At 41.1% G+C, this 27143-nt stretch overlaps 1 protein-coding gene across 14 annotated transcripts in view; it reads right to left on the reverse strand.

Annotated features, from left to right (window-relative positions):
- The window catches only part of SYNE3 (spectrin repeat containing nuclear envelope family member 3), a 79511-nt gene that overhangs the window by 24939 nt on the left and 27429 nt on the right, over positions 1 to 27143 (reverse strand). For 12 of the 14 annotated variants that reach the window (XR_010374469.1, XR_010374467.1, XR_010374468.1 and 9 more), the window contains exons 2-17: positions 26671 to 26828; positions 23557 to 23729; positions 22824 to 23133; positions 17571 to 17732; positions 16490 to 16834; positions 15249 to 15385; positions 13154 to 13301; positions 12196 to 12378; positions 11786 to 11929; positions 10757 to 10891; positions 9633 to 9794; positions 8734 to 8897; positions 7626 to 7749; positions 7297 to 7452; positions 6433 to 6582; positions 5039 to 5077 (exon numbers count right to left, since the gene is read on the reverse strand). Coding sequence is in view for 10 of the 14 variants with exons in the window: in XM_064460693.1 (XP_064316763.1) it covers positions 5039 to 5077; positions 6433 to 6582; positions 7297 to 7452; positions 7626 to 7749; positions 8734 to 8897; positions 9633 to 9794; positions 10757 to 10891; positions 11786 to 11929; positions 12196 to 12378; positions 13154 to 13301; positions 15249 to 15385; positions 16490 to 16834; positions 17571 to 17732; positions 22824 to 23133; positions 23557 to 23729; positions 26671 to 26814 (2676 nt within the window). In the remaining 4 variants the exon portion in view is untranslated. Of the gene's footprint in view, positions 1 to 5038; positions 5078 to 6432; positions 6583 to 7296; positions 7453 to 7625; positions 7750 to 8733; positions 9020 to 9632; positions 9795 to 10756; positions 10892 to 11785; positions 11930 to 12195; positions 12379 to 13153; positions 13302 to 15248; positions 15386 to 16489; positions 16835 to 17570; positions 17733 to 22823; positions 23134 to 23556; positions 23730 to 26670; positions 26829 to 27143 lie in introns of those variants that run through there. The other 2 variants (XM_064460696.1, XM_064460695.1) reach the window with 2 other exon arrangements.

Consider the following 27143-nt stretch of genomic DNA (forward strand, 5'->3'; position numbering starts at 1 on the left):
GCTCAGCAATAAAAATTAGGTGGGGGGGGGAGTTTTACCAGGGATGCTGTTCCCTGGGGACTGGCTGGGCATCAGCCAGCTGGTTGTGAGCCCTTGAGCTTTTTTACATGACTTGTTTCCCTTGGCTTTGTTTTTCTTTGTTTCCTTCTTTTACTTATTAAACTGTCTTTATCTCAGCCCATGAGTTTTCTCACTTTCACCTTTACTGTTCCAATTCTCTCTCCCATCCCACTGCCAGGGGGAGTGCGTGAGCAGCTGTGAGGGGCTGAGCTGCTTATTGAATTATTGAATTTAATTGAATTCAGTTAAAAACACAGGAATATCCCACCCATTTTAAATACACTCATAAGTAATAATGATTTATCCCAATAAATATATTTTGTACTTAAGAGCAAGGAGAGTTATCATCAGCTAGTAGCTGTATGGCTTTTCAGTCAGTGTATCTGAAATTTAGTAGGAGACATCAGTGTTCTACATTTATTCAGGAAGGCAGAGAAGTAAAACAACTCACAATTTTGAACTTCCACTCAGCCTTGCAATTTGAAATAAACTAATTAATCTGAAATAGATACAACATGTTCTAGAACCTGTAGAAGAGGCTACTGACATCAAAAGCTGGTTTATCATGCCAACAATATATGTTTCCAGCTGCTTTATCAGTGACTTCTCTCAAGTCAAGAGTAAACATCCCTTAAACTTCAGCAGTCACCATAGATAATTTGAATATTATTTGCATTTTATTTAAATAATATAAAAATGTGATGGCTTACTTTGAAGTATTGATTACAAGAATTTTTCCTACCATGCTTTTTATAGTAGTGTTAAAAATGTTTTTCAAGTATATACTGGAAATTGGTTTCATTCTGCTATTGGTCAACAAATTTCCCATTACTTCTCAGGAGGTAAAATTATACCTGCTGAGAAAAATCATTCCAAGGTATCTCCTTGGTGAAAATCTGCAAATACTTCACAACATGGTAGGCTACTAAAGGACGCATCTTTTCAGCAAAGAAAGCAGGGGCCACCAACCACATACCTAGCTAATACCACAGTATCATTAACAGAAAGTAAGAACCAGGTGTCCTGGGAAGCAAGATGTCTTCTCCATCTTGCACCAGCGCTGCTTTAGAGGGAGAGCATTGGCAAGGCACAGAGTGGCAGAACCAGATAAAAGACAAAGAGTCCCTGTTTCCTAGCATTTGGTAAAGTTGTAATGTAGAATGGTAAACAACATGAAACCTACAGAAGTAAGAGCAGACAGGCAGGCAGTCTTACAATGGCAGTAACGTGAAGGGAAGCTCGTGGGCCTGCTGGAGAAGGAAGGGGATGATGCTGTCTGGCACAGTGTTAGGAAGTGTCTGGCTCAGATTCAGGAAGAGGCAGTCAGGATTTTTCAGCTTTTTGGGTTTTTTTTTGCCTAAGTTTCCTTTCTGAGCAAACATCACTGCTGAGGGAAAATAAGTCTCCTAATTTTTAATGGTAAGATGCCCTTCTTCCTGCGTTTGGGCCATGGTATAATTTCTAAAGCAGGGAGGCACAGGCTTATAGGCACAGTGATGGAAAAAATATGGAGAGATATTTCTCTATCTATAAAAGATATTTGAAAACTGAGGGAAAGACACCTTTTAATGAGCTTTTTCCATTTTTCTAAGAATGTAATTATACAGAAGATTTCAAGCGGCTAACACCCCACAGGGCTTCAGGAAAACAAATCTGCCATATACTTTCATCAGAAAGGCACCACTGACACAGACACGTTCACATGATGCTGTACATTTCTGTAATGTCACTTTCTGCTGTGAAGAATTCCTGTCATATCTGCACTTGGGCAGAGCAGAGCGCATTACCGTTTTCTTCCTGGCAAACTGTGGCAGCTCTTGCTTTGCACAGTTTCCTGAATGACTGCATTAATTTGATTGACCCCAGATCAATGGTGTCTCTAAATAAGATTAAATTACACGTTCTGTCTGTGTGTTATAGGAGATTACTCTTAGCAGAATCTCAGAGGAAGCAATTAGCTGATCACTGATGTAATGAATCCTAATTATTTTGTTTGTACAAACAATAAAGCCAGAATCATTTGTTTAGCAAGGAAGTGTAATTACTCTGAGCGCTCGAGAAAATAAATCAAACAGCGCTACCTAGACTTGTAAATAATGAGCCTCTGACTTCCGATTTATGCTAAGAATGCTCATGGAGTATTTTCAGGTAGCTGGGAGCCAACCTTTGAAAGTAACATTTATCATAGTTATTATTGAGCATTTGCTTGATTATGTCCTTGGGTGTGCTAGGTGCCCTGCAGAAATATCCATCTACATTGCCCTGTCACTGGCACCTGCTAAAAATTCACCGCAGCCAGTGCAATTTCCTGCAACTGTTTTTTGTTAATCAACAAGAAGTCGCTCACATCGTAATCATTAGCCTGTTCTGTTCCTAAGGGCACCAGTGGCTAGGGGCATGTCCTCAGCAAAGGATGAATGATGAGAAAAAAAGCACATTAATATACATGGAGCAGGCTCTATTCTGCCCAACATTTGGCCATGCAAGCTAGAAAGGGAATAAAAACAGAAGGCAATGGAATGAGGCTGGCTGCAGCTGGGTCTTCCCCTTCTCCAGGTTGATTTGCTGCTGCAAAATATTCTCAGCTCCAACAGGAGGGACAAGCAGAGTCAATGGGGACCTCATGTTGCAGAAAGCAGGGGTCAGTCCAAGAAAACCTGAAATTCTGCCACCTCTTCTGATTTTGTGTGATCCAAAAGCATGAAGGAGCTGACGAATTAGAGATAACCCAATCCTATTGCATGCAAACTCACTGGATGCTGCACATACAGTGATGCAGCCCCCAGCCATGTGTACTTTCTGCATATATTAACTCAGGAGATCAGCCATACTCTCAGGGTAGTTGGTTTCCTTCACCATGGTTTTAAAAGGACATTCAAAACATACAAAAATATTTTGCCTAGTCTTTCTTTCATTTGTACCCACACTTGAGGTGTTAAAATACAAATTTAAAATAAACTGCAAAGCTACAAATTCTGCAGTTGGTTTGCTTTTCCTCTTCGATTAGCCTGAATAGCAATGCACCCAAAAGGGGTCAACATTATTTTCTGGTTCTCTTAAGTGACGCTCAACAATCTTACGGCAACACAGGCTCACATCCTGATAAAAGCCTTAGCCTGAATGAAAAAGACACCTCTGCCTACAGCACTTGGATTCTCATTATAGTGACACTGTTTAAATCCAGGACGAATGCCCTGAAGTCAGCAAAAATCACACTGAAGTGAGCAAGGTGTAAGTTACTGCAACATTTGTAGTGGCTGGAGGGAAACTGCAAATCACTTGTTGGTGCAATGGGAGCCATTTCCTTCATGCTTATGAGGTACTTCAGTTCCTTGTTCCTTCCCACCCTGAGCTGTTTCTCTTTGTTTGTGTTCAGTAGCTATTAAAAACTCATAGAATGCTTTTTTTGTGCTCTTGCTGTAGATCTAATTGACAAACGTATGCTGCCTGCCTTTAAGTTATTCCAGTATCCCTGAAAATTAACTGAAGACTTTAGTCTCCTTCAGAGAAGTTAAGGAGGAATAAATACTGCTGACCCCAAGGCAGGTGGGACAGATGAAATAAAAAATTATATCTAATGTGCAGTGGATATCTAACTGTGTGTGTTTATGCCTAAAGGTTTTTTGTTTTCCCCTACAAACAAATGGACTCAACCAAATCATATGAAAGCAGAGAATTCTTTGGTCAGTCTTCTGGATTATCCCTTTAGGGCTCTTTCAAGGAAAAGCAGCACTGCTAAGTTTGGCTGCCTCTACACCAAGTATTACTATATCACATTGTTTTTTCAGCCTGAAGAATTCTGGTGACCTTACTGTATGACCAACAGTACCTAACAGTTAATGCTGTGCCAGACAAGGCAGAACAGAAACTCTTCGGGGGTTTTCAGGAAGGCTGAACTCTGGCCAAAACTATTCAGGGGATGTGTGAAAACTACCTTAAATTGGTCAGTATTTCACTGGGAAAAAAATATTGGAGATGCTACTCTGCATCTGAGTACCAGAGGAATATCTCATATGGATGAGGAAGTCCTGATTTCTGGCCATGCTAGAAGTGCACTGTATTGTACCCTTTAAATATTGGTCTCTTCTAAAGAGATTTCACAACAGGAGAAATCAAGGATTTTATTTAGCTTAAGATGATTATGTGATTATGTTCCTGTAACACATTATTCATCCAATCTACTTTGTGTTGGGCAAATAAAGCCTTATTCTATTCCTTCTGAAAACAAAGGGAAAGTGAGATGATGGTACAAAGGAGAAGCTAACAGTGTCTGTAAACAAAGCAGATCGTGACAGAGAGAAAAGATTCAGTTCAACTCTGCTCAGTCAACAGAAAAACTCTCTGACTTCATGGAAAATGGCATCAAAAATGCTTCTTGGGTTTAGTAAGAAACTGGCCGCATTTTCTTTTCTTTAAGCTTCTCCTTATCGTCCTCCTGTGCTGCTTCTGTTTCTTATGTCATCACTTCCAAAAGAAAATCCTTCACAGGAGGAATTCTGCTGCTTAGAATAAGGATTTAGTCTAATAACATTAGACAAATCCTTGACTTTCTGTTTTTGCATTAGAAAAAAGGTGGGCTGAATGATCCAAGACAATTTTTTCAAAAGTGTCTAAAGAATTAGAAGTCCCATTTTCAAAATTGTTTTAGGCACTTGGCCCTTAAAACCTTTAGAGAGAGATTTGAACTCTTCCTTAGTCTCTTTTGAAAAATTGAGTTCATATGGCATGTAGATATATAAAAACTGAGTTCCCCTACTCTCCCAGGAGATGGACACTCAGCTTCTAGAGATAGCATAGCTCAGGAGTAAAAACTCTGTAATGTTCTTCCTTTTAAAGTCTGGAGAAAATAAACTTTGTAAAGAGAGGTTCTTAATAATCAAATTAATCTCAAGAATTTTTAGAAAAGTTTAATTTAAAACAATTATCTGCAAAATGTCTCATCAAACTTTTTTAGCTTAATGATAGGAAACTGTCATACCTTTCTGAGCCTGTCTGTTTCTTCCAAAGATCCAAGACTCTGTTTAAAAGAAAAAAAAAAGAAAAAAGAAAAAAGAAGCATGACCTTAAGATCCCAGTGGAGCTTATAAATGAGTATTCACCTCACCGGGGATGTTTCTTCCAAATCCATGATCACCTGGATAGAGTGAACCAGCAGGAGATTTGTTTTAATGAGCTTTTTAACTCACATTAGGCAGAAAGCTGAAACGTTTTCAGGTTCTTGAACATTTGAATCAGATGAGGAGTTCTCCCGGCAATAGCTTTGACTTTACTGACACCTACTGACTACATTTATGCTTACACGAGGTTTTGGTCAACAAAGCATAACTCATTACAATCAATGGCAAACAATTCTTAGAAGCACGCCCTTTATTAATAGAGGTCATACTTTCCTTCTATGCACTTTAAATAATTTGTATTCTAAGTAAGCTTTGGATTTGAAGACAAGGTTTCCCAAGCAGAAATTTTTTCAGGTGACTCAAATTTTAGGTGTTTGAGTTCAGATACCTTCCAAAACGCATACAGAAAGTATGACAAGCACATCTGCGAAGTCTAATCCTCCGATTAGGGTATTTTGAAGTTCAACACATAATGTAAGTTAAGCTAAAAATATCTTAATTAATAATTATGTATGTTTATGGTAAGAACATAGGAATAGCTTCAGCATGCCCTGGAATATCTTATATATGGGGATGAATTATGCCATTCTTAGCATGACACATAACAGCTTGGCAATTTCTTTAATCAGTTGGGTCTTGCATTAAAATACCTCCTCTTTATTTAATTCAAAATCTTTAGCCCTTAGAGACAGTTTCAAAAAGGACTAGATCCTTCCAGGCACAAGTTACTTTCTGAGTCAGTTCAGTAAGTGGCTTTTCTGATCACTGTCTCACAGCAGGAGACAAAAATAATGAACAGTGAATACATTCTTACTGCAGGAACTGTTAAAAAAAAAAAAATCCAATGGAGAATGTTGTGTGGAGAAAGGGCAAAAAGCTAGAGATCCATGTGCCCAGAACTACGGGTATATCCAAAATATTCACACACACACAAACATCTTACAGTCCCCCACTCCGTACACTTTGATAACAGCCAATTGTCGTTCTGTTTTGAACCTTCCATTTTAAGAAATATTCTGAGCATTGCTTACAAAGGGAAAAAGATAGCACACAACATTTATTTTAATACAAGAATATTTGTGCGTATATTTATAAATACATGGCTATGTTTGTTCTTTCTTTGATGGCATTTACTAAGGGAGGTTTTAATCAAGCAGACACACACACGTACTGTTGAATTATGACTAGCAATGTGAAGTAACCTAAAAGACCAATGGCAGAGATCAAAAACTGTGAGTTGAGTGCTGTCACCTACCGGTGAATTCATGGACTCTTTCAGTTTAGATTTGTAGAGCATCCATCGGTACCGCAGGTCCTCCAGATCTTCAGATTTTCCAATGAGAGGATGAAGATGAAGAAGGTCCTCAAAGAGACGCTGACCATCAGGCACACGAGACTGCAGCTCCTGCAGGCAAAGACAAGGTCAGCAGCAACTCAGAATTCAAGAAGGCCCCACATTTTAAATTTAGCATTCAAAAGAACAGTGGTACTAAATCAAACTACTGGGTACTCTGGAATAGCGTATTTATTTTTGTTATTGCTCTTTTGGCCTGAAATGGTATAAAAGGATCTACTCGTGCAGGACTCCTGTAGCCTTGGATATTTCTGTTTGTTTAATTTCTTACAGCATCCGTTGTCATTGCATCTGGCTATATGTAACAGAAAGAGAAAGACTGAGGTCAAATACTAGACACTGATTTTAATTGGCTTCTTTTAATGAACAACTTTGCCATACCACACTGGAAATGTCCAGTCCAACAACTAGATGCCAGGCTGCTCCCTTCCCTTCTACCACTCTGGCTCTGGCAGACCTTTCTTAGCAGAAGGGGTGAAATAGTTGTTCTAAATTCATGAGCTTCATCTACGCTAGAGTCTCTAAAGCAGAGAGTGTAGTGTTTGAGGGTTGGTTTTTTTGGGGGTGGGGGGTGGGGTTGGAGGGTTTAGTTTGTTTGGTTTGGGGGGGTTGTGGGGTTTTGGGGTTTTTTGGTTGGTTAGTTTGGGGGGAGATGGGGTTTTGGTTGGTTGGGGTTTTTGTTGTTGTTGTTGTTGTTGTTTTTTTTTTAATTCTGAAAGAATTTGCACATATTGCAGTCTTTGTCTCCATCCCCTGAAAACTAACCTCCAGTTTGCTCCGGCGTGCCTTGATTTCCTCTGTGGACGATGAAGTCACAGCAAGAGTTTTGGTCAGTTTGGTGTTTTCTCCTTCTAACCATTCTTCAAAGTCGTGTAGGAGCTTCAGGTGTCTGCTTGTATTTTGCCTTCCTCCTATCCCCTCCTAGGTTACAGAACAACAGGAACAAATCAGCCCTTACCGCTATGTCAGATGTTTCCTCTGAAGGCCTGATCGCAAGATCTTAACCTCCAACTTTGTAACCCATAATATCAGATGAAGCCAATAAAATTGTTCTTGTGAGAATAATATGAAGGCAGATAGAGTCCCCCTCTCACCTGCTTATGGTTGGGTTCTACATCTAAAAGCTGGAAGGTAGGTCCAGACATCCATCTGCTGTCCACAAATGCTATTTTCTTCTTATCAGCCACTGGTCTATTTAACTGCCACTTTTTGAGAAGGCTTGAAAACACAAAACCAGACATCAGTGCAGTGAGACATCTAATGATGAGACATCCATGTTTTAACCAGGACTATGGGGGACACCTCTGGTGAAATAGCACTGTTATTATTATTATTATGCTGTTACTACTATTAGCACTATTACTATTAAAGTTATTTCCAACATCTTTTTAACAAAATAAGATCAAGACAGAAGTGTCTCAAAGCAGCACCAGTCCTCTAGTTCTAACATTTCCAAGTGTTTTGTTTTCTTTTATTCAGGGGAGTGAGGGACCAAAAAAAGAAAATACTACCTTGACAATACACCTTCAAGTCTGGTAACAGCAAGCAGCACAATCAAGCCTTCCTCAATTTACTCATTCCATTTTTATGCCTATTCTGACACTATGTACAGTGTCTACTACGTATAGTGTCTAGAGTGTATAGTGTATACTCACACATGTAGCACAGTATTAAAGTTTAATACAGACTAGCAAATACAAGCAGCAGTTTGACACTGCAAAGTGAGGGCAAAATAAATTAAGTCCACATTTGTCAGCTAAGAAAGGATTTTAGGTCTGTTTATACTCTTGCAGGTTTGTGAAGGGCACAAATCCCGGTGAAGATATAGCCTCCATATCAGACAGCAAGAACAGGAAGGTGAGGCAGAACAGCAGAAGTCATCCAGTCTATGTCCTTTTTCCTCTGATATGGACTGGCACTACAAGGGCGAGCCAGGTCATAAGGAGACACTGCCTACTCCAAGAATGAGGTACAGGGAACTTCATAGACTTCCCTGGTCCCCAGATTCTCTAAAATGGTTTTGTTGGAAGTAATTATTTCCAGTTTAACAACAATTAAATAAAATCTTGTTTTGCTCCTGATGTTGTAACATCACTGTTCACTTTCACAGCACAGAGCATAAAGCATTAAGTGTGTCTGGACACATAGCAGTAAAGAGCATCCCCTCGAAGGGACATGAGGAAGATGTACACGGACACTTACCCAGTTGCCATCTCCTTCAGGGATCTCCATGACTGCTTCAGCTGATCTAGCTCTGCCTGGACATGGGCAGTCTCCTCTGGGGAAGAATTCTCCATGACCAGCTGGCCATGAGCTTCCACAAGGTGCAGCTGGATCTCCTTATCTGGAAACTCAGCTAGCCATCTCTGAAACGTACAGCCCTTACAGTTACTTCTAGGTATCCTGGGTAAAGCAGAGGCTATGTCAGACTGAAGGCCATGTTCAGTCCAGGACTATGCTGGTTCTGTTGGCACTAGCTAGAACAAACCTAGCAGGAAAAAAAATATGCTGTGGATTCTTGCAAAGAACCAACATAGGTCAAAGAGCTGATGGCAAAACCTAAAGGGCACAAGCTGTCAGTGCACCCCTTCTGTAGCCTTCCTAAGAGGTATCTTGGTTTCCTGTATAAAGGCAAAAGCTGCCACCTGGAGTAACCTGCCAGAGTGAATCTAGCATGCAGAATACTGCTACACAGGGAAAAGCTAGCAGCTGTGGAACACCTCAGTTCAACACAGTATAAAGTTAGCTAACAGGGTAATAATGTTCAATGTATCAATGAGTACACATAGGCAAAGGTAGGTATTGTCCAGAGAGATCATCCTGGCAGGAAGAGCCCTTTTCAAAACCACCTATCCTTTGATAATACTTTATCCATCTCAACAGTTCTTAGCCATTTCTCACCATTCTTGTCCTTTCCCTAGCTCCACACCCCACAGCACAGGACAAAGCAGGGACATAGCAGCAACCAACAGTTACGGCAGGAGGAGCAAACCAGCATTACTCTCCCCAACCAGGAAACCCTCACTAGAAAACCCCTGCCCTTCATGTCTGAATGCCACAAAGTGAATAACTAACATCTTACACTAAGATGCTTTCCTCACCTTGAGGTCTGCCACCCTGCCCTCGGTGTTCTGCTCTCCATCAGCACCCTGGTAGGAGTCAATCTTCCCTGTGGTTACTGTGATCCACTGCTGGAGGTCAGAGAGTTTCTCATTATATGCCCAATGCTTCTGAATGTGCTCTTCACTCTGCTGTATCATCACCTACAAATGATAAAAATATATCAGCAACTAAACACAGACAAAAAGCAGTTTTATTACTGGATCTAACACTGTGACTACTGGCACAGAATCTCATGGGCAAAAGAAAAAAAAAAGCTGTAATGAGACACAGAAAACTTCATCCTTTAGCATCAGTGGCATAGGAAACACCTACAAGCTCCTGCAGGCCTGGATCCAACCACATGGGGGGGCATTAAGCACTAGAATAGCTCCCTTTCTTTTCAGCTGACACAGAGTAAAGAATATGTTTTTTTTTTAAATACCTCAGTCAATATAAATACATTTGTACTCCCTGAATAAGAAATGACTGTACAGACTGTTTTGGAAAAAGTCCCATTCAGCAATAAATGGGATTATTGAGACTGAAAGTAGAATTCCACAGTGCATATTAGGGTAACACTTTATCATATGGTTTTTTATGGTGGCCTGCATAACTAAGGTAATTTGATAAGCTCTTCTTCTGAGACTGCTTTGGAAGGTCCTTTTAGGCCTATGTTTACAAGCTACAATATGCCTCAGGTAATTATGCAATTGCAACACTTTTCTCTCATTAACTTTTAGGTCACGAGATTATAAAAAAAAAAACAAACAGTTTGATACATAAACACTACCCAGGAGTCCGTGAAGAAGTCCAAGCACCTCCATGATAATATAACTAGGAGGTCATTTGGTCAGAAATCTCAGGCCCACTCCAGAAATAATTTATAAAGACATAAAATCTGTGTGGATTCTATCCTATCCCAAAGGGAAATTACATTACAGATAACCAGAGAATCCTGGAAGAGTTATCAAAGTCTTAGGAATTCAGTGCCTTCTTCCCCTGAAATGAAAATATCTGTCACTCAAAGCATATAATCTCGTATGCTCTAAGATATATTTTTTTAATTTTTTAATAGTGGCAACTGACAATTCCTCAGGCAACTAAAAACTCTTCCTTATGTTACCTCCAACGATCTCTTCAGGGCCTGAAAGTCAGATGAAAGTTGGTTCATTTCATGCCTGTGTGTGGTATTTGACTGAATGAGCTTCTCTACCTCCTCCATTTGAATCGCAAGCTCTGCCAAGTCATCTTGGATCATCTGCAGAGATCCAGAAATGAACAACCATTGTCATTAAGAAAACTAATTTTTTTGATGTCTAGAAGTAAATGTTTCTGAAAGAAATGGTTGGACATTCTTACACTGTAGCAGTTGATAACAAAGAAAAGTTGCTGAGAAGCTGCTAGGAGACATAGTATAATCACCTAAGTCCTGCAAAGAACTATGGTGATAACACCCCTGCGGTCACCAAAGGTGAACTGGCACTGTATAGCTGAATCACCGTAGCTCACCATGGTGAAAGATGAAGAGTCACATTCCCTCTCTCTTCCCCTCCTTGTCTTCTCTCCCCTCTCCCAGCTCTGCAGTCCCACTGCTTGCCCAGAGCAGGCTCTACTGCATGTTGGGACCTTTGTTGAACCAGTTCAAAATACTAACCAAGTGGAAAATTATAATCTTTTCCTGTTGATTATTTTTTGCTTATCTTGGCCAGCTGAATTAGCCCATGGAGTAAATCCAGCACATGTCAAAGCTGTGACAAGGTAAAAAGCAGGAAGGGGGAGATGCAGAAGGAGGTGGGACAATGGGAACTCTCTGCTCTTGGAGAGAGTTAGATTGGTTCAGGTTATCTTGTGCATTTTCACAAGATAAATGGGAAGTATCAGGGTACATTTTCTTCAGCAACAAAACTAGCCCAAGAAGGCATGGCACCAACAGCTTCTAGCTGCTTGTTCCCTCCCTCAAGCCCAGTTTGTCAGTTCTTCAGCTGCACTGCTTCAATTTCATCTACTCCATGATATAAATGGGACCAAGTGAAATTATCTAACACAAAATCAATTAAGGGGACAAGGTACTGAATTCCTAATACTAATAAAATAGAACAAACAGGACCACGATTAGCTGAGGACATCACAGTCAAAGATTACTGTAATGTACCTGGAGCCTCTGGAGTTGTGTCTTTTTACCCAAGAGGTCAGGCCGTGGTTCCTTCTCTAGATCTAATTTGGCTTTGATGGTAGATAATTTCTTCTGCAAAGGTGTGAAACCAGCATCGAAGTCCTCATGTTGCGATATCAAATTCTAGATGGAGAAAGAAGAAAAAATATCCAGTATTCAACATGTATCCTTTGCCATTATCTTTTGTCAACGTCCATTTCATACTCAGTACAAACACTAAGCTACACTGTGCAACAGACCACAAATACATATGAATATTTGATCAACCTAGAAAAAGCGATTGGGCACAGCTGGTTACTACTAAATTTTTATCTAGAAAACTAGCTTAGTAAAAGATTAATCATTGTCTTTGTCACAGGCAAAGACTGTATAAGCGTTTTGAAACTCACCTGGAGTTTGCTCTTGCTTTGGAGCAGACTTTTGTGTAGAAATTCTCTCTCCTTTGAAGCTTCAGCTACCTCTTGCAGGAAAGACTTTGCTTTTTCCTCACCAAGGATATTGTTTAGCAAATCTTTCTTCAGCTGTAATGTCATCAACTTCTCTTTGAACTGGGAGCTTTCAGCTAGAGCAGCCTAAAGGAGAAAAATTCTTCCAGTAAAATCATACCAAAAATAAAAAAATAAAAACCATAAACCACATTATTCTCACACAAGTCACACAACAAAAGCAGTATGACAAAGTCAGGTGAAAACAGCATGCTGGGCCAACAAGGGGTAACAGAAGGTACCTGGACAGTGCCCAGTTAAAGGAAAAGTCTTCCTGATAATGTTAGAAGCACCAGGGCTGCATCCATTTTGTGAACAGAAATAGAGGAAATCTGTACTATGGAAAGAGTTGTCTGTGCAGAGGAGAGGCCTAAACAACCAACAGAAAGGACAGCTTGAATGCTCATCCCGAGGATAAAGCCCATCCCTGTTCACAGACCCATTTATTCTGGAGATCACAGGGATGCAAAGTAACAAACACACCTTCCTGGGCACGTGCAGAAATCATGCATTATAATCCCATGACTATATTACTACACACTTCTTAACAGAGCCCACAGACTTCCCGTCCAGGGAGATCTGGGCTAATGCTAAACAATATTATCATCACTGTTAAAGATATATAGCACTTTAATTCAGCCTTTTCAGTTGACAACTCTAGTTAACCAAACGGGGGACAGAAAGTAAGGCATTCTGCTACAGCGAGAGCTAAGTATTGACCTCTGTACTCTGGGGTTTCCTGCCGTGCTGGAAAGGCCCTTCCAGCACTGCTGTCCGGCAGCTGTATGCAGGCAGCTGCTGGCATAGCTTGGGTAAACACAAACCAAATATCAGTTTCTGAACTTAGTAACAGGTTTGCTACCTCAATGTGAGCCAGAGCTGGCTCCGGAGTCTCCAGGAGCATCTGGACTGATGGCTTCCACTGTTCAAAATCTTGCAGGGGATTTTGGAAGAGTATACTCAGTTGGGCTTCTGTATCAGTGCTCATTTTAGATGTCTTGCCTCTAACACTGCAAGGATAAAGTGACAGCCGAGAGAAGGATTACGAAGAAATCCAAGTCCAAACATCCTATTCATCAAGGCATAAATTAACACAATACTCGTGTGTAAACTGTATCCAACACAAAAGCCTCAGTCTTTTTTACTGTCTGAGCCTGCTGTTGCGTACTGACAGCTGCTCTGTCAGTCAGAGACACCCGACAAAACTTTATTTAGACGTGGTAAGACACATTTGTCTCTTGTGCAACTGTGTATCAGGAATTACTTTGCCTTTCTAGCAGCCAGCAGTCTTCTCTTGTATGTGATCTTTCTTGGCTGCTATCACAAGCATTATTTAACAAATCATTATCGGAGCAGTTTCACCGACTTATGGGAGGAACAAGCCAAGAATATCTAGAATTTAACTGCAGTTGCCTATAGATTGATTGACATATTACCGAGTCTCTGTTCCTTTAAAAAAAGTACATGAAGAAATCTTCACTAGCCCTATGTTACCTATAAAAAGAAGAAAATACACATTTTTTTCAGATATAAATTTTTAACATTTTGCAGAACCACTTGTATTTATATTTATATATAGGTGATTCTGATAAAAACTTTGTATTTATATATATGTATACACAAACACACAGAGCTATATATGTGTGTGTGTATATATACTGAAAAAAAAAATCAGCACATGTTCATTAAATATCCAGGCTTCTCTTAAAAAGGCTTATCCAAAATACAGCTGAGTAACAAGGCCTAGCAGTGACACACCCCATGCAGCTGCCTCCTGTTTTTCTCAGCTTTCCTGACCTCCCAGTACTCCCAGTTTGCAGATTCCTATCTGATAGGGCAGAATTCAGCCCAAACTATATGTTCATATGGGAACAGTATCCTGCAAATTCACAAGACAGGCAGGCAAGAGCAATGCCAATCAAGATTAATACTGCCTTTCTATAACAACAGAAACAATTATCTTACCTGTGTCACTGGGACATTACGGAGCTAAACAAAGGCAAGCTTGCAGAGGCTGAAAGCTCCGCAAATAGAAAGTTCTGACATTACATGTCCTTTGCCATTTGCTCTGCTGCCCCTGCCAGGCTCAGTGTGAAGCTGCCAGACTTTTCAAAGAAGCTTTGGAGAGAAGCTAGCAAAACAGCAGCTGCCATTTCCTGCTCGGAGGCAAGTTCTGCCTTCTCTGCTCCTCTTTCAACATCATTTACTTGTTAGTTTTTAAACTGAAATTCTTCCCCATAATGACCTATAACTCTTCCTGCAGGACAGCATACTGTGCACTGGACAGAGGAAAATAAGCTTGGATACAGTAAAAAAAAACTGACCTTTCTTTTTCCTTAAAAAAATGCTCCTTTCTTCTAAGTTTGCAAAATTTGCTGCAGCTTCTTTACTTCCTGATTCCAGGCAGCCTGGAAACGGAAACACTGAAGTCTGGGGAGAGGCTAAACTTTCAGAGTTTCCAACCCAAGGCAAGTTGAAAACAGGAATCATGCATATATGCCACCAGGAGAAGGGGAATAAACTCTGCCAAATAATTGCTAAGGCTGATGAGTCATGACAACAAACTCAACAAAAGAGGGCCGTAATTCTTCTGAACCATTTACTACTACAGCTTCTGTCCTGATTTTCTAGTTGCGGTCATGAAAGGCAAGCAAAACACATACATTATTATTATTAAATGCTAAGAAGATCAAATCAGCTGCCAACAATCTAATTTTCTTCAAACCAGACACAACATAATGATGCAAGATCATTGCTTGAAAATGGCCAGCAGCCTACAGCTCCTAGCAATTGGCTAAAATTACAGGTTTACTGAAACGTGGAGGCAGAGGTAATTAGCAAAAGCCTTTCTCTTCTACCCATCGCCGTATCACTTTCTTTTTAGGCCCCTGTCAATCCCTTCAATGTCTGAGAGATGATTCCCCCCACCCCCCTAGCATAATCAGACTTCCCACTACCTTTGATACTTCTGTATTGCAGAGACAACACCCTTAGCATGTGGCTGCACATCTTGGGAGAACCGTAGCAGGTCCTTAAGCTGAGCCTTCAGCCTCTCAACCCTGGACTCTTCTGCAGCCAGAGCTGCTCTTGTTGCCTTAATCACAAAAATAAGAAACAGATCACACTTCATGTAGTGTCTGGCACATGAAATATAGAGATAAGGATGTCTCTCAAGCTATTCACAAGCCTCCTTTCTCCTGCTTTTTTTCCTGTTGTAACGAATATGGGCTTTACTAAGGCAGAAAACATTCTCCAGAACAGTTTTGCTCCTGCGGGCTCTCTCTCCTCTCCTCGCACTCCCTAACCTCTGCATCTCAGCTGCAGGGTTCACTGTTTGAACACAGACCCAGTTTCAGTTCACTGATAGCAGTATATAATATAAGATGCATTTCTGGAGCAGTTTTAACCACAGCTGTTTGCATGAATGGATTTTTCTCACACACTCATATGTGAATTCTAGGGTGACACAGGGATACAAAACCAACAAAAACCATGCAAATGTAGCTGGATTGAACCAGTTGGTATTTTGTGGGTCCTTTTTGCATATACTTTTCCCATCTAGTCCTGCTGAGTTCTAGACACACAAATAGCAATAAAAGGTATTTCGAGAAGGGATAATAAATGCAAAACCAACCTTCAAGAGGAAATGAGTGGCAAAGATTTTTATCTACTTTATGTGTGATATAATTTTTGCACTCATTTTTGCAACAGATTGATTTTGGTGTAAATCCCAGATCGCTACAAACTTTGGACTTCTTCGGAATGAAGGTGTGTCTCACAGTAAAGCAATACAAGTATCCACCTTTCACAGATGAAGGATATAATATAGAAATGGTCTTACCAAATACACCAGAAATATCTGTGTATCTATTTGTACATACAGCAAGGCATTATTTTTCCTGCTTCTTTTTAAGTAGAGCAAATTGTGTTGTTCGCTCTCTATGGTGTGCGCTTGTTGTATACGGTCCCTCTTAACTCAAATTACAAACTCCAAGACATCCTCCAACCCTGCTCCCTCTGTGCAAAGTGAGAGTAGTTGATTCCATTGTTGCTATTCACCTTTTCCTCAGTCTGTTTTATAAACACTCATATTCTTCCCTTATCACCTTTAACCAACGGGACAGGCACCTGTTGGATGTGACTATGCGTAGTCAATTTATGACTGCTGATTTTAGGCATGCAAAGGGTAACAACTCACATTGCATTTTCTCCACAGAGTTACAAACTCATCTTCAGTCATTTCCCCTTCCCCAGGGTCCAAGTCATTTTCTAGTCTCTGTAGATCTTTTTTCAGTTCCTGGACATCCGCTTCTAATTGCCTGGCTTGGGACTCATAGGCGCTTTCTGACTGTTGGATCTTGAGCAATCTCTCCTCCTCCTCACTGCTCAGCAGTTTCAACTTCTCCAAAGCTTTTCTTAGCTCTTCGAGTTCATCCTTCATTCTCTCAGCTCCAAGTGGGGAGGTATTTTGAATCACCTCTGCACACTGATTTTCAAGGTGCTTCCATTTCTTTCCACCGCTCCTAACGTTTTTGGCAATTTCCTGCAGAAAGAAGTTAAATAAAGATTAGCCGCAGAAATGGGAACTTGGGGAAAAATCTAAAAGCAGTAGGAAAACAAGACCACCTCTCCTGGTTTTACATATTTTCTTCTTCACTTCTTTTTTCAAAGTATGTCTTTTTTCAAGTGACCTGAAGCCAGGTTTGGTCATTTGATTGCCTTCTGAGTAACACTAACTGCCACAATTCTGAAAATATTGGCTTGATTTTCAGAAATGCTTCTCACCTGAGGTCACTGACAAAGAAAACAGGAGCTTCAGGCAGTTAGAAAGATCTCTGTGAGATTTAAAGCTGAACAGTTTAAGCAGTGGCACCAAAGTACTGGATACTGTTATCAAAACTGGTATTTTTATCACCAGCTCTAAACTCTCAAAACCTGTGAGCCTTCAGGCTCTATTTGGATCACGTTTACCAAATATCATTCATTTAAAAAAGTTTAAAGGGAAGATTGTCAAAGAATCACATAACCATAGGAGTACAGGCTTTAAGAAAAACAAAGCAGACCGGCCTGTGACTCATGCTACAGTTGGGAGAACAATATGCACTAACAGTTTTTAGGACCTGACACAACTCTTCTCCCCTAGCCCATGTTACAATCACCACCTTATTTTGTTTGTGTAATTCTTTTCTCAAGTACACCCTTGTGTGGTTTGAGAAACATATATAGGTATGGAGAAGATAGGATCCTGGCTCCTTGTCAGAATTATATTGTTTAAGGACCTTCAGTGTCTTTAACTTGTCCCCTGCTGAAGACTTGGTTGCTTCTCCAATGCAGCAGTTTAATCTTTCTGTCACACCATTCAGCCACGATCGAAACCGGTTGACGTTAGCGCTGTACTGCTCATGTTCCTTGGTTATTTTTTCAAGCAGTTTTACTCTGCTCTGTAACAAGAGACATCAGAAGCTGTGAGGACAGTGCTTATTTGGCTCTTTTTCCTTTACAGTAACCCAGAATTTATAAACAAGAGTCCCTTTCCATGAGCCTTGATAGCAGTTGGCCTCCACAGAAATTCACAGTTCACCTCAAGAAACAGTACACAAAAGGACATAAAGGCTTGTCCCCATCTTGATCGTGCTGCAGGCTGTCAGTGGCTAATCTCCAAGGAGAGAAACTGCAAGGTCCTCTCAGGTGAATTTCTAGTCTGTGTTTTCCAAAACTTCCTATTCTCTCATTAGAAAAAGAAAAGGGACAGAAGATTGTTTCTGGTTTTGACTTTGGGAGACAAGCAGTTATGTTCCTCAAGCTGGTTAAAAATAAAGATGAGCACACAAGAGATTGACTTTGCCTATCTGTCAAAATGAGAGTAAGAGAGACTGTGCTAGAAGCATGCAAAGTGTTTTAATGTGTTCATAATTTAAGCAGGCTGTATGGAAAGTGACCATCACCTTCAATCATGTAGCCCAGGAACCTACTCAATTAGTAGATCACACCTATTTTGTGGTGGTACTGCAGACCCTGGAAGCAAATTTAAGCCTATTGGAAGCAGGTTTGATTTTCCAAGTTACTGTGTGTGTACCCTATAACCAACAATCCCTGAACTTACAGGGGCCTGCACATCATGAGTTGCTCCCCGCTGATCCAGTCTGGCACCCCTCACAGCAAGGCAGAGCCACATTTGCTCCGACTATCCTTGTTTGTCAGCTGAAGTTTAGGCCTTGCTGAAGGAAATTTTACACAAATCACAAGGAATCCTGCTCTCTTGTTTCACTAGTATAATATCCAACCTAAGTATTATTTCCTACAAAATCAGACCGATTTTTTCTTTCCCTTCACCAGTTGGCATGGAGAACAATTGAGGTACACTCTGGTTACATCAGAAAAAAATAGTTCCTTGTGCAATCCATTTAGCGCTTGCAGCACCCTTGAAAGGCTTTGCTGTCACAGACAATGGGTTGAGTTTCATTTTGCATAATATGGGACACATCCCGTGCCTCTGAGCAGAGCTTCATCCCAGCTGCCCTCCATAGAGAGCAGGGTGATAGCTGCAATGGTGGGCAGAGTTTCAAAGTCCCCTCTCCATTTCCCTTGTCTCTGTGAGGCTCTGGTGGGCATGTGCCCAACCCATCAGCCTTCCTGAGGTGGCAGTGGGCCATCACCACCCTGTCAGCCTTTCTCCATCCAGGCCAGCAGAACTGTGGCATGAGCATCAGTCACCACGGGATGTCCTGTGTGCTCTGGGGTGGTGGTCCCTCTGGGACTTTGCCCTTCACCTTTGGGACAGGTTATGCCCACAGTGCCGTACAGTGCCACCATTCTCCAGGTAGCACCATATCAGTCTGTTTTCCACACTGCCACTGCAATATCTGCTGACTTGTGCAAATCAAGAGTGACACCCCTAAAGCTAGTTGATTTGCTTTGGGACAGCTAAAGGACAACTGCTTCCCATGGAAGATTAAATGATACCCTCTTATTGGGGCAGGACCACCTATGCACATGGGTTTGGATGAGACCAAAAAGCAGAATTATGACTTCTGTGGCCAAGGTGTATCCAGCAGAACACCTCACTTGTTTGCTAAAACCCCTTGCCTTGATTCTTAGATCTGCAGAGGTGCACACAGGTTAAACGATTCTCGCCTTGGCCTCAAGGTAAGGACTTGAAGAATGCAATCTTACAGTGGTGTAAATGGGCCAACATCGAAGTGAAACAAGGCAGCCCAAGCATATCAATTCCAGGGAATTAGACTAGTCAGTTGCACTGACAGAGCTCCAAAGGGAGCAAGTCAGAATAATAAAGCAGAGCTATTATTAAACTCAAAAGTCTTATGCTAAGATATAGATGGTTATAAAGGAAGTCAAAATGACCCACCCCTGGCCAGGCTATTCAGCCAAAACAAAGGAGCGCACAGTTTGGATACTCCTGCTGCTCCATGAGGTGAAGAAAGAGGTGCCACGGATCTGGACAGAATGTGCTAGCTGTCAAACGAAAGGCTTACAAAGAGCTGGCTGTGTCCCCCACCTCCCGCAGAGGTTAGGCAGTGAAACTTTCTAATGATGAAAAATATGGTATCACTTGCTTCTGTTAGGTTAGCTGTTTGGGGGGCAGGACAGTGTTAAACTCCATCTCCACATGCACTTGGTTAATGTGAAGAGACATTAAGCAAGAGGATAGCCCTGGGAAGAGTGAGAGCACCAACAGGAAAAGAATGGGTTTGCCATGGGCTGCAGAGGAAGAGATGTGTGTGAGCAGGATGTCCCCAGCCCTGGGTACTCAGGAGGGCAGACGGAAGCATAGGAAACCCTCTCCCCTAAGCTCTCCTTACAGTCATCAAGGGCAAACAAACCTCCTCTGGAAGGCAATCTAGAGCACATAAAGGAAGTTTCTGCTTTAAATCGCTCTGTGGCATCTCAAGTAGAGTACAGAAAGCTCCCATAGCCCGCCGTAGAGCCCTTCCCATAGCTCTAGGGTATGTGCAGGTTAGCATTATAAACATCTAAGTTTCAGTTAACACGGACAACATGGACTGAAATTCATTTGATGTGCTCAGACATATTTGATATATGTGACTAAATATCAATGCACTGTATATCATAACTTTTCTTACCATGTTCAGTCATCGTTCATGCTAAAACCCAGAATCATCTACCTCTGCATATTGTTATTTACTAGGAAAGCACATAGGAAATGGCTGCCACATCTAAAAATATCCCTGTCAATGTATTTAAAAGAAAATTACCTGCTTTTAAAATTTGGGAATGATAAGGACACGTTAGCACTAAGAAAGAAAAACCCCACCATTTGCTCGTACCAGAGAAGCAATGTCACAGGCAAACCATTTAAGAAACACGGTGCAAGAGCTTGCCTTCTGATAGAGCTGGACAACTGCACAGGATCTAAAAATGCTCTTCAAACACAAGTGTAATCTACAAACACCAGTGAGCTTCCTCTGGGAGGCAGCTCAGGCATTCAGCTGGCAAGTCACATTTAGCCTGGCCTCTCATCATGTGAGGGGCCAGAGCACTCCCCTTACACCTCCTGCATCTCTTTCATTCATTCCTCCCTCCTGTTGGAAGAGGTGGCAGGGTTTCTCTAACTAGTGTTATACTTTCCAACACGATTCCCAAGGTGCCTGTAACCTTGGCATTAGCTAATGAACGCTGCATTTACTTCAGCTGCAAAACCCAAGGCTTCCCAACTCCCTTCTTTGTTCCATACCTCCTGAAAGAGGGATTTCTTAGCTGGATTCTCTTACTCCATCCTTCAACGAAATGAGGTATTTGTAACCAATGCCAAAGTAAAGCTTTTTCTAGCATCTCAGTTGGCCAGAGACATAAAGACATATTTTATCTAAGTACTATGAGCCACTTCCTGATCTCATTTACACCAGCATGTATCCAAGTCAGTTAGAGAAATTACACTATGTAAAACCAGTCCCAGAGAGGTCACATTCTGGCTTTGAGTATTCAAATGTCTTGTTTGAAAGAACTGCCTTATTAAAATAGCTAATGACTGTCTCCTGCTTCAAAACTAAACACAAATCTTGGTTAGAAGGGAGTGAATGAGAATTTTAAATGGCAATCTATATAGACAACAGCTGAATTCCCAGGAACTTTCTTATTTGTAAAGCCAGCTGGCTTGTAATGAAGGGGCGTACCTTTAGAAATAAATAATCAACATTGAGGCACAAGTCTGTTGGTGGCTTTACAGCCTCTCTGTGGCAGCTGCAGTTTCAGAATTTCCAAATACGAACTGGGTTTTGGAGACACTTATTAGCAGCAGTTTTATCTTTATGGCTAAAAAATATCTGAATTTCATGCTCACAAAAGATGCCAGCTCGGGATTTTTTTTCATTGCTTTGGGGTTTGTGTGGGTTTTTTTAAAACAGAAAAAGTATCTGTAGAGCAAGCAGAGCAATGGCATAAGCATCCCAATGTTGTTGTTCCTCCAGTGTGATCTGAAGTTAACTTTGTATGATAGCACCCAGGGCAGGAGAGCACACATCACTGTCAGGCTCAAGTTCTGGACTGGGACACAGGTGTGGGAAGAAACAGAAGGCAACATTATGACAGAGGCAGACAGCAGAGCCAATGCAATGAAAATGATTTATACTTGCACCAGGTAATTCCAGCCTGTGGAAATACTGGAAGCCACTATGAGACAAAGACTAGATCTTAATCTCTGTATGCTTGGGATAGATGTGTCTATATATATTTCATATATCCCTTTGAGTATTTCTATTGATATAGGCTAGTAAGAAAATGAATTATTCTGCCCATCTACAGACGTCTACCCTTCAGCCATGCCACATGGTCCAATCCTGTCTTTACCTGAGTTTTAGAAGTGAAAAGTATGAGCCTTATCTGAAAACTTTACCCAGCAATAGGGTCAAAGGAAATCAACAGCACTGAAAGATGAACTAGGATGTCTTACACCTGCCTCTCTAACAACTGTTCAAGCTGGAAGATTACCATCAGGCAAGGATCAGTATCTGTGTGCAGTGAAAATATTTCAGATACTGGAACTGGCTAGGTGAGTTCAGTGTTGGGCTGCAGCTGACTCGCACCTCTGAGTTTCCCAGTTCTGCAGGCGAGGAGTGTAGCTCTGGATCGGGACCAATGCTACGTCCTCCAACGAGGGTGCATGCATGTAAAATTGCCTGGCTCTGGGAATACGTACTTTGCATCTGGTTATACAAGGATCACTAATGCACTAAAAGATGAAGAACAATTCAAACTTTATGCAGAGGTGACCTAAACCAATATTCACTAGATCATTGCAAGCAGCTTGCAGTTACTTTACAACAACATACTATAAAGAACAGTGTGAAAGCATCCCAATTAACACTTATCTGGGGACATGATGACTGTTGCAAACAGTCCACTGACTGAAATAACAGGGGTCCTCAGCTCTTTTTCTTTTTGCAGAGATTTTGCCTCAGTTTCTTACCAGGTAAGTCCCATCATTCAAGAAGCAGATAGCAAACAATACTGTGTATTGGTGAAATCTGAACACCTCCCGTTCTTTATAGGTGTACCTGAGCTTCTTCCCTGATTACTTCATATTCCACCCTCATTTTCTTCTGAACATCCTCATCAACGCTGGGGTCACCTATCCTGTTGAACAAGGAAGCAGCTTCCTCTAGCAGCCTTTCCAGCAGGACTGACTGATTCAAGACATCATTCAGCAGAACCTGAGCATGGCTCAGCTGCCACTGCTTCTCCTTTAAGCCAAGCTGCAACTCAATGTCAGGCTCCAAGGTCACCCTCATGTTGTGAATCCATGCGTAAAACTCATCTTGGGCTTTCAGGTACTCGCTCCAGTGCAGCCAGACCCACTCAATACGGCTGTTGGGGAGAGCAAGAGAGATGAGTTAGATGGAATGGTGATGGGAGCAGAGGGGACTGGCAAGCTCAAAAGGCCTTCAAAGCAAAGGACAAGTTTCTCAGCAATTTTAAGCTGCTCTGACTTCAGAAGGTCAAAATTCACTTGCCAGGTCCTTCCTGCTTGGGGAGGAAATATTCTGTACAAGGTTCCTGTGCCTGACAGACCCATCATGAGATGAGATGGCCTGGCTGTGAAAGGAGAGAGTACTGAGGTCACATCTACCCCCTCTCCTGCACAGGCTCATGGGACTGGGATTAGCAGCAATTGCCATCTACAATACAGACAGCAGAGAAAGGCAGGAAGCACTTTGTGAAAGCACTGGATGACACAACTGCCTCAACACACCGAATAGCAGTCTTGTGCAAAGAGTATGCTTGTCTTACCTGTGACAGTGAGTAATGTATATGGCTGTCTCTTCCCACAAGGCTTTAATGTCTTTCAGTTTAGATAGTACCTCGTGCTTCTTATCCTCACCAACGCTACGAAGAGCAGCATCTGCCTTTGCAAGAATCAAGTCCATTTTCAAGCTGCCTTCTGGTTCCAGCGCACGTATTTTCTATGAGAAAAACAAATGAGACTGAAAGCCTGATAAGAAATCAAGTGTAATTGTTACCATTTAAATTTTGTTTTCACCCAGGAATCATGAAGTCCCTGCTGCAAACCTTCTCCTGAACAGAAAATAAGAACTTCTCTTCAGATTTGTTTATTCTTCAACATCCTAAGGGACTGAATTGAATTGAAAAACATGTAGCAATTGAAAAACATTTTAAGTTAGCTAGAAAACCCAAATCGTCTTCTATCAAATATCTGTGTCTGTGTTTCCACTGTGGTTACAAAGTTACAGCACTATGCTGCCACATGCCAGTTGCTCTTCTCACCTGCCAAAGAGTGTAGAGGCAATGTCCACAGGGTACACTGCAACTTCTCGATTTTAAGCTCTACTAAAGAAATCATGAAGCATATTAAAAAGGCTTCCTATTGCAAATAAAAGTTGGCTTGGAACACAAGCCAAGAGAAATTAACTAGTGGAATTTTCTGCCTGCAACCAACGTTTGCTCTGACCTTAAATTGCTAAGTTATGAATTGATGAAAACATGTATCTTACTCAAATATGAATGCCAGGAACTGAAACTTAAGCCATCTAATTTTAAGTAAATTCTTTTCCTCTACTCAGAGATGGAAAATCAGCACTTCTGTAAAATGTAACAGATTAATTATATCCTGATTTGGATGTCAGCTATCAGGATCACTTTATTCAAATTTCTGACACCATCAGATCCACTTTCCTTGCTCTTCTTCCACAAACTCCTGGCAAACTGCAGGCTTTCAAGTTTTAAGGAAGAGGCTCCTACAACAAAAACACTGAGAGGTTCAAAATCAGCAACTACTTCTGGAAAGATTAGGCCCATGGAATTTGTTCAAAAAATCGCGTCAGTTATTGCAAAGGTGAGACCAAATCACAGGCCTTTTGATTTCCAGCCTCACATTCTGGGAAAAGACTGTTCTTTTGGCATGTACACAGCACATCTGCATGAGACATATAAACAGGTGTTTGGACGAACTATCTGCCTTGAAAAGTGTGATTAAAAGAATCCACAAAAGCAGGGCAAAGGGTAGGACAGAGAAAGAAAATAAAAGCCATAGCTATCACTCAACAGTAAAAATTTAAGAGTAAAACTGCATTCTAAGCCTGACATTTTTCCAGCCAATGAAAGCAAACAACTGGAGAGAAAGCAGCGGCTGTACAGGCATTTTTCTTTTTCAAATCTGCTTTTAAATGACTGTTATCTTTGGCTGGCATTTTCATTAACAAATTAACAGAAAATAAACCCCAAGAAGGAAGCATGAAAAAAAAATACCAGGCAGATATAAAAAAGGAACTGAAAAATGATTACTGGATTTGGAAACAGCCAATATGCAAAGCAGTGAGCACATCACAAAGAGTCATGAGCTAGACAGAGAAGCCAGGCCCAGAAAGGAGACAGGATGAGGGAGCAAGAGGTGGATAAGGTACACACAGGAAAAGAGAACAGATACTTGTTGTTCTCCAGAATGATGAATTTCCAAAATCTGAACTGAAAAAAATCTTCTAACATTATAGACATTATAGTTACAGACTTCCTCCAAAGCCCACAGAAGTCAACAGCCTTCAGCTCAGGCCATACTAAATCACCACAAACCTCTAAACCTGACATCTTGTTATCTCTGCCATGAATGCACCTCCTTTGCCAAATTACCAACTCTCCCTACTCAAGTTCCTGTGTTTCTTGCATGTTTTTTGAGACTGTACATATCATAGTTTCCCAGACAAAGGGAGAGGGTGAAAATAATTTAAGGGCAAAAATAAATCTATAGACCAAAAGAAAATACTTCAGATTTTTATGACTGACACGCAAGTCTAGCCATCACCCATCACTCCATGAACAGTCTCTATCTCATGTCAGAGGCAAGATCCAGCCTCCAATGAGCTACAGTTAAGCAAAAAGGCTTAAGACATTCCTGTGCCATCATGTCAACTACCTCGTCCTCAATGTAAGCCTGCAACAGGTTTTTTTGGAGTAATTAAACTTCAAAAGAGGCAGTCCAAACATGAGTAGACACACAAAAAGAAAGACCTTTGGGTAAATAATGATGGGAAATATTTGGCCATTTAATTCAAAGAACAGACTAGTTGGAATTAAAGGTAATACAAGTATAAAAATAGTTCCAATGTTAATTGTAGAAATACCACCACTCCCTCTAATCACGAGTGGTAGAGATGGGACAAATAGGAGTGTTTCATTCTCTGAGATTACAAGAACAAGATAATATCTAATGAAACTGAAGATAATGGATGTGAAATCACGGTAAGAGAGCAGGCACAATCTGCAACGGGATCTTTGTGAGAAGAGTTATACAAGAGATCAAGTAAGAACAGAAAAAACCGAAAACATTTACCTTTCATTAGACAGATTATAAAGGGGACCTGTAAACCCTCTTATCATCAGGGTTTATGGAAAAGGACAAGGGGATTACTCTAGAACAGCCCATTACTAGGACACTGAAATCTTTCTCCGTCAGTGCCAGAGTCCTGGTGCAGACAAAACACTAATGTGATCTGATTCTCTTGTGCTACATGCTGGACTTCTGCAAACCACTATGTGGTTATTTCAAGCAGTGACTCAATTGTTTCAGGTTTGAGCATGCTCATAGGAGAGTATAAACATTTTAACCTGCCAAATCCACTGCTAGTCCTCCAAATCAATCTGAAAAGCTTGGAAACCTGAGATATCAAATTGCCATCCTTTCTACCCATTCTACAATGTCTGTAAACATTTTGCAGATTGAAAAAATAGAAAGAATACTGATGTAAACCCATCCACACAGGACCAGTATTCCAGCAAGCAGGGGTGGCTGACAGTTTCCTAATAGAAAACTCCAAAGCCCACAGCAGTAACTGCTGTAACAACAGCAGCAGTGACAGCCACCTCTGAACTGGTGCATCATTCTTCCCTTACCTCAGTCTCTCTCAGCCTGGCTTCTAGGGCAGATCGAGGTCCTTTGGTGTTGTCATTGATCCTCAGTCTCTCTTGGATGGCCTTCATCCAAGCTTCTGCATTCTCCACACTGCTGTCAAATTCATCCTGTAGCTGCTGAGTCATTGCATTCGAAGAAGCTGAAAGGATTAGAAACAGGGAAGTAGGTAAGTTTTGGTTAAGATCTAAACAGGAACACATTCAAGGCGATCTAAAGGAGCAAGGGGGAAAAGCTAATGTTGTTGTGGCTTTCCTTTTTAATGATAATATAAAAAAATGTAGCAGTGTCACGAGAAAAAATTTGCACTGCAGCTTTCCCAAATGAAAATATACCAGGAAACAAAAAGAAGGTAGGGAACAGTGGGAAGCTCCATTACAGTAAACAGATTTAGTTCAAAGGTTTCAAATTAGATTAATCTGGGGTTGGTGGTGTATTCCAGATTGGCTACATGAAT

The sequence above is a fragment of the Phalacrocorax carbo genome, chromosome 9 (assembly GCF_963921805.1).
Source record: "Phalacrocorax carbo chromosome 9, bPhaCar2.1, whole genome shotgun sequence".
NCBI lineage: Eukaryota > Metazoa > Chordata > Aves > Suliformes > Phalacrocoracidae > Phalacrocorax > Phalacrocorax carbo.